General features: G+C 44.4%; 1 protein-coding gene across 8 annotated transcripts in view; it reads left to right on the top strand.

The window, feature by feature from the left end:
• Positions 1–7,680, top strand: part of Sv2b (synaptic vesicle glycoprotein 2B) — a 174,085-nt gene extending 166,405 nt beyond the window's left edge. For all 8 annotated transcript variants that reach the window (XM_021196594.1, XM_029540333.1, XM_021196584.2 and 5 more), the window contains 2 exons: positions 2,672–2,831; positions 4,809–7,680. In XM_021196594.1, coding sequence (XP_021052253.1) covers positions 2,672–2,831; positions 4,809–4,992 — 344 coding nt within the window. In that variant the 3' untranslated portion in view covers positions 4,993–7,680. The remainder of the gene's footprint in view (positions 1–2,671; positions 2,832–4,808) is intronic.
• Positions 7,681–8,028: the final 348 nt, after the last annotated feature.

Below are 8,028 nucleotides of genomic sequence, written 5' to 3'. Positions count from 1 at the left end.
AGAGAGAGAGAGAGAGAGAGAGAGAGAGAGAGAGAGAGAGAGAGAGAGGCTGCACTAGATGCTCTGTGAAGCTTCTACCCTGCCACCATGGGATGGAGAGAGATGCTTTGAACCAGCTTTTTTTTTTTTCTGTGCCCCTCAGAGCAGCCTGGCTGCTGCAGCTTTGTCCTGATCCTCCTCAGGGCTCTCATCTGGGAGAAGTCATTTCTTGTTAAGGGCAGAGTAGAAGTTTTCCTAATGAAGCTGTTAGCTACACCCTCATTTATTCATTTAATAAACGTTTATTTACACAGTCCTTACTTTGCGTCAGACTGTGGAGGAAGCTATGGGAATATAACAGTAATTGAGACCATCAACATCCTTATGTTTAAAGAGCAAAAGATGTGTTGGGAGACAGACACAAAGAAGGGATTTCCTTTAGCTAGCACTGGGATGCTGGTCTGCCAGGCTGGGTTCCAAGCCTTTCATAATCCCCTGGGGTGGGTACTATTTGATATTAACAGTCTACAGATGGGAAAATGAGACACTGCAGGAGCGGGTAAAGGACATTTTCAGAGCCACACAGAGAGAAAGTGGTGAGGCTTGAGCTTGAACTCAGACCTCTTAATTAGAAGAAGAATCGGGATTATGGAGATGAAGGGGCAGTGGACTGTGTACCTCTACGGTAGGAGCAGTTTACACAGAATTGAGGAAGCTCCTGGACCATAGCATGCTTTGACAATGGTGTTTTATTAGTCAGAATTTATTAGCTAAGCCTCACATTGGTCTCTCGGAGCAGAGCACCTGTTTGGAGGGAATTGCTCTCAGGACTCTTGTGGCCCACAGATGCCAGCTTCCTTCCCTATGATTCCCTCCTAGCTGTTAGAAAGGGGTCAGTATCCGGGTGAAGAGTTATCATTCCCTAGCTCCTAACCAGGCATACACTTCCCACTGTTCTTACAGCCCTGAGTCCCTGTGTGACTCCAGGGTGAGTCCCATCAGGAAGGGGGTTTCTGGATGGTCAGAAACCCCCAAAGCATTTGGTTTCCAGGCAAGGAGGACACTTGTTCCCATTGCCCCAGTGGTGGGAAGCTCACCCATTTACTTTTTGGCACTCACTGCTTTTGCTTTCTTTCATTTGGCCTCATCCGCACATTATTCCATACTCTTTCAGGCCTGTAGTCTAGTCGGTCATGACCAGAGCCAACACAAGACTTTCCGAGCTCCCCTGGGTGGACTTCTTGGGTTTGGAAAGGGTTTGCTACCTTTATTTATTATTATATCTAAGTACACTGTAGTTGTCTTCAGATGCACCAGAAGAGGACGTCAGATCTCATTACAGGTGTTTGCGAGCCACCATGTGGTTGCTGGGATTTAAACTCAGGACCTTCGGAAGAGCAGTCGGTGCTCTTAACCACTGAGCCATCTCTCCAGCCCTACAGCCAGTTTTAAAATGGGGTCTTTTATTACCATCTCCATCAGTGGGGTTCCTCGTCAGAGAGTTCTCCCTGAATGGCGTCGCTTTCCCTACACTGTTGATGGACAGCTTTACACATGTGGCCAGGATTGGGACAAATGAAGGACAAGACTCTCAGATACTGGCAAAAGTGGGAGGCAGTTGTCATCCTATGGTGGCAGGAACCAGGGGAGAAAACATCATTCACAGAGCCCAGTGGGGTCTCAAACAGTAGTGGAAGAATAGCCTGGAAGGAGCTGTGGTCCTGGGGGGGACTTAGCCATTGCCAAAGACGGAGCTTCTAAAATGGGATGGTGGTCACCGAGCAGTTCCACCCCTCTGTCTTCCCATCATGGTGACAATGGTTCCCCGCTTCTCAGGGGGTTGCAGTAGGTTCTGGGAGGACAGAAAGATCTCTGTGGTGGAGATGAAGATGTATTAGTCCTGTTTCTGTTGCTATGACAAACACCCCAGAAGGGTGTTTGCCCTTAGAGGGAAGACATTAATTTTGATTCCCGACTTTAGAGATTTTGGTTCACGGCCTTTGCCTCCATTGTTTGAGGGTTTGTGTTGAGGCGGAGTACCGTGGTAAGGAGAATGTTGACAGTACAAAGCTGCTCACCTCATGGTGGCCGGGGAGCTCAGGGAGCTCTCCCTTCAGACACTATTAAATGATGAATCCATACACGATTAATCCATTATGAGCCCAGAGGTCCCTAGAGGCTCTACTTCTGAGTGTGGCTGCCTTGGAGACAACCCTTCATCCAACGTATGTGCTTTTTGGGGGCTTTTAAATTCAAACCAGAACAGGTCATAGGTGGAGAAGCAGAAGAACAGCACTTCTGGAATTTTCCCTTTGTAACCCACCCGCAAATATGTTCACATTGGAATGTAAGCTATATGAGCTCTGATTCTTAATTTATTTTGTATATTTCTTTAAAAAAGCAGTTAACCCTTAATATCTTAATTTTTGAGTTGTATATACATGTATATTCACTCTTTCCATGTGTACATGTCAATATTTACTTTTCCATTGTATATCCTTGTATTTAAAATATGTGTGAGTTTATTTGTCCATTTGTGCTCTCCCCAAGTGGAAGTTGGAGCTAGAAACTCAAGTGACATGTTAATTCACCCGAGCCTGTGAGACTGGGGGCCTGGGCAAATCTTCTGGGAAGCTGACTCTAGGACACCACAGGCTTCACATTTCTTTCTACCTTCGTCTTGTATCCACAGGCGGCTCAATGCTCATCTCCGCAGTCTGCTGTTTCTTCCTGTTTTTTGGCAACAGCGAGTCTGCGATGATCGGCTGGCAATGCCTGTTCTGTGGGACCAGCATTGCAGCCTGGAATGCTCTGGATGTGATCACAGTAGAGCTGTATCCCACTCATCAGAGGTCAGTTCTTCCCTTGGGTTTTCCTTTAGAACTAAGTTACTTTGCTCAGAAGCCCACTTCTAGTTGAATCTTGGACCATACATGGCCTTGGTCTCCTTGGAGTCCATGTTCCAAACGTCTCCCCGGCAACTGACTTTCTCTCCAAGATGATGACAGTGGTCTGGGTCTGCGTAGGCTAGGGTTTGAGAGGGTTGAGCGAGTGACAAGAACCAGAGGACAAGCATGAGCTGTCTCAGTGGAGGGGTAAGAGTGACTAAAGCCTTCTGTATCATGCAGTCCTCACCGGAGCTGAGCTCAGGCCTGCCAATGGGAACTAAGGAGAAAACATAAAGACTTGGGACAACATGGATGGGAGGGGGCTCAACAGGAAGGAAGAGAAGGTGGATGGAGGTAGAGTGGTCCAGGGCTGCCAGGGCTTACTCTTTGTTTAAAAGCAGAAGGTCAAATCCATTACCCAGCAGGTGTTTCTCTAATGAAAGGGATCTGAAACTATACGTACAGTGGCTAAGTGCTCACGAGGAACGGACATGGTATGGAGGATAGGGTAAACTGAGTTCTGAAAAGTATTTTAATGACATTCCCAAAGCCAATGACAGAGCTTCTGGGCTTTGATTGGCTAGCATACCATGTTTGATATGCTTTATTGTGGACAAGATAATTGACTCTTATAAAAATGTCAAGTTTCCTTTAATTCGTCCCAATTACAATAGTCTGTTCAAAATTCAGTGAGACTTCCCCCTCCCCTGGAAAGTTGAAAAAAAAATCATTTTAAATTTTATTTAGAAAAGCAGGCATATGGAGATAGAAAACAAAGCAAGTATACTGGCTAGGGTTGGGGCTGGAGCTTATAAACCCACCATGCCACTCAGGTATAGATAATAGAATCCAATCTCTAACCGTAAACATGTGCCAATATTTTAAACTTTTGATATAATAAAGAAGTATTTTAATTGTAGCCCAGGAATGACCACCTTGAGAAAATTGTCCCTATATACCAGTGGTTCTCAACCTTCCTATTGCTGCGACCCTTTAATATAGTTCCTCATGTTGTGATGACCTCCAACCATAAAATTACTTTCATTGTTAATTCATAACTGTAATTTTGCTACTGTTCTGAACCATAATGTAAATATCTATGTTTTCTGATGATCTTAGGTGACCCATATAAAAGGGTCCTTTGACTCCTATAGAGTGAGAAATGCTGCTCTATACAGTCGTGTTCAGGACAGGCTGTGTAGTTCATGAAGTTTATCACTGAAGTGTAATTTAGGGATAATAACTGGTACTGGGTTCTGCCATGGATGGAACTTCAAACAAGCATGGGAGGTTTGGCATTGCAAGGACTCTTCAACGGCAACCTGAGCAGAAGGTTTAGTTTCCTACGTTTTTAGTCTCCCTTGCCTGGACTCCACCAGGGACCATCTTTGTTGCAGGAAGTAAGACAAAGGGCAAACAATAAAGGGAGAGAGAGTAGAAGTCCGCTCATAACCAATCTTGGGGGAAATTTCTCAAGTGCACTTCTGTCTCATTGGCTGAAACTAAGTCACGCTCACACAGCCAGCAGCAAGGGACTCTGGGAAGTGTAGTCTTACAGTTGGGGACCTGAATTGCAGGGTGAGATAACAGTCTTTGCCACAAGAGTGTGCTCACACTTTATTTTGCTTGCAGCTTTATTTTTTGATATTTTTCTGTAAGCAAGTTACTACTTGTAACTATTTTAATTAGAGGTATGCTTGGGAAGGTAAAGAAGCCTGAAGGCAATCCAAAATGTTAATAGTGGCTATTAGTGCAGATATGCCTGCATCTTTACTTCATTCAGTATTTCCAGTGTTGGCTAAAATGTAAACGCTATTTTCATATTTAGATAAGAAGTTCAGTCCCACACCTCCTCCTCTTACAACAAGGAAAGAACATACAGCCGCCCACCTAGCGAGGCCCAGAATTTCAGAATCCTCTCCTGTCCTCTTCTTTTTGCAGGGCCACAGCCTTCGGCATCCTCAATGGACTGTGCAAGTTTGGCGCCATCCTGGGAAACACTATCTTTGCTTCTTTTGTTGGGATAACCAAAGTGGTCCCCATCCTTCTGGCTGCTGCTTCTCTGGTTGGAGGTGGCCTGATTGCCCTTCGATTGCCAGAGACTCGAGAGCAAGTCCTGATGTGAACAACCCACTGGGGAAAGACAGATGGGAAGATCTTTTCCGGGACACTCCAGCACAGCCACGCCTCCTGCCTCTCACTGTCTACAGGATATCGCAGACAGCACGGAAGGAGAAATGGACTTTGCGATCCCTAGTTTAGGACCCACTTCAGTTGTTAATACATTTTTAACTCAGGTGATCGACTAGGGGTGCCCAGAACCATCCTTGGGATCCCAGAGCTGTGTGCTTAGCTTCGGGTCTCCCGATCCAAGGCAGGAGAGGACCCTCCAGTAAACACACACAGTAATCGAGGAGTATATGCTTCTCTAACTGAGGTGCAAAAAACTATTTGCATTTCAGACTGAAGTTGAGGACAGAACCACTTAAGCTCCTCCACGCAGCTTCTGGGAGCCAAGTGACCTAGCAGATTGTCATAGTTGGGAGTGGGGTCAACACATACTGGGCTCAGAGAGCAGACTACATATTTGCATTTGAAAGTGTCACCTATCATAGTTTCCTTTCGAAAACTGGCACAGTAGTATTGGAGATACTCTGATATAGAAAAACCCAGTCTTTAAGCAAAATGTATATAGACTGACTTTTGTTCCCAAGCATCCTGAACTTTGTGCAACGAAGAGGTGATACATTAAGAATGATATTTATTATGAGCAACTCGAGGATGGGTATTATGTAAACTAAGTTTGTATATAACAGTTTTGAGGTTTTATTCCCACAAATGGTGGCTGCTAAGGTTGCCAACATTTTAGCCATATTTGGGGAGGACTCTCCATTCCAGGTCCCAGGAATCTTGGTGCGGATGGGTAGCATCTTGCTTGCTGTCAGGAGGTTGTACTTGGCAAGTCACATGCCATTTCCTATACCTGGGAACTTTTCTTTAACTTGGTAGGGCAGGCAACTTTTCTCTCCTATGCTGGTCATTTGTGAAACTCGGGTCCACAGGTCGTTTGATGCTACTTACCCAGAAGGAACAGGAAGAAAGGTTTATTTTTATTTTTATTAATGGCTGCTTGCACTCCTTTTTAGAGAAAAAAAAACCCCACAGATAACTAAGGATGGGGAAATGTAACCACAGTTCTTCAAAATGTGAGTTCTTCCTGTTTGATTTCAAAGGAAAACACAATGTACATGTATTATAGCATTTAGGACTTATGAGAAATTTATGCTCTGTGTGCTGGCTCGGGGCTTTTGAAACAGGCCATTAGCACACACGTTAGGAAATAAAAGGCATGAGATACATTCATTTCTTCATTGCTCCAAGGAAGCTTTCCCTGAGATCCAGGTTGGAACTTGAATGTGGAAATGGAAGGGGAGAGGGGGTCAGGGCTGCTCTGGCAGGTGTCAGCAGTCTGGAGGCCAGATTGAGGGAGCGTCTTTTATTCATCAGTACCCTCTGCAGTGACAGAGACAGAGAGCTAGGAGTTCCTGCCACCTGAGCTGCTCTGACCTGGGCCAGCGGAACGACTGACTGTAAGAGCTAGTTTGCTCACGTTATTGGCAGCACACACAAGAACTGTGAAGTGCTAACCTTTGCCTATGACGAACCTTCCCAAATCCAAACTAAACTAATGGCTACATTGAGTGTTTTCTCAGTTCTGTGGAGATACTTAGATGCCGGGACAGTTCAAGCCATCTTTCCCTAATCCTCTGGAATACAAGTTGGCAGTGGGAAAGAGTGAAATCTTTGAGATCTTCCCATCTTCAAGTGTGGCTAACATGTTTACTCTGCTTCTCTGGTCCCCACCTCTTTATTTACACCACCATTACTTTCTGTACAGGGAAGGACAATGCATCAGGTCTGATGTGAAACCCCCATTACTCCAAATATAAATATATATAAATATACAGAATGTATTAATTCTTCTCTCGGTGTTTTATAGGAATTAACTGATAACGCTCTGCTGATAATGAGAAACTTTCTGTAATCTAGCTGTGATGTTCTTTTTCATTTTCTTGTGATATGGAATGCATTGCCTAGGATCATGAGAGAACTGTGTAAATCTGTGGTTATGTATCCCTCATAACAGTATTCTTCAATGGGATAGTAGACCCCAGTGAGCAGCTACCACTCAAAAAATGTACAAGACAGCTAGAATCCACATTTACAGTCAGATATATCTTATAAACTTAAAATCTGACTAATTTCTTAAGCTCAGGAGTGGCTGCAGTCATTTTAGGCTAACTGTACTCCATATCTAAGCTCCATCTTCTACATTACATTTATGGCTCCTTAAACTGTCTGCCTAACCAACCAAGGGCAATTCCTGCCCATCCATCACACGGGATATGGAAAGGATGCAGCCATGGTCTGCAGCCTCTCTCATGAAGGATTATCTAGCCATGGTACCTACCTGGCTGCTTCATAACTTGCTGTCACTCCTGGTGAGATAAGTGTGTCTTTAAAAATAGTCCCTGTGGCAGGTCACTGGGGTATAATGTACAACATCCTTAGCCATCCATTTTTTTCTTTTCTTTTTTCTTTCTTTTTTTTTTTCCCCTCAGAGACTCGCAATGGCATCTATAGAGGACTAAAGGAAAGAGCCATTCCCTCACTGAGCTGGACTGCTCACAGCTCATTATGTACTTTACGATGGCGTGTTTGGGAGCCGATACTTTCAACAGTCTCAACTGTGTTGTGGGATCTCCTGATGCTGATTTTTGAGCTTTTGTTTTATTAAAACTGATTAGTGAAAGAGGTGTCCTCGTTCTGAAATTTGTAGCACGTGAGCTTGAGATTATGCAATAATCCACTCTTTGGGTTCCCTGGGTATTGGCTCGTGACAAAAGAACAAAAATAACCATGAGTGAATCTTTAGGAATCGAGGTTAGAGATCATATTACCTCACTCATGTCTCATCTGCATTCCTAACATGATGGAATCCCTTCTTCTAACTCTCTTATTCTTTCATAGGTAGACTTCGAATCATGTGGCCCAGATACCCATGTGCTAGGACTGTGTAATAAGGCCTAGGATGGCGCTGTCTCTTTGTGTGGATTCACCCTCCTAGTTGAACCAGGCTCCTTCAAATTTTCTCTATTAG

The sequence above is a fragment of the Mus pahari genome, chromosome 1 (genome assembly GCF_900095145.1).
Source record: "Mus pahari chromosome 1, PAHARI_EIJ_v1.1, whole genome shotgun sequence".
NCBI lineage: Eukaryota > Metazoa > Chordata > Mammalia > Rodentia > Muridae > Mus > Mus pahari.
The sequence above is the reverse complement of the archived record's forward strand: the minus strand, read 5'-3'. Positions and strand labels throughout refer to the sequence as shown.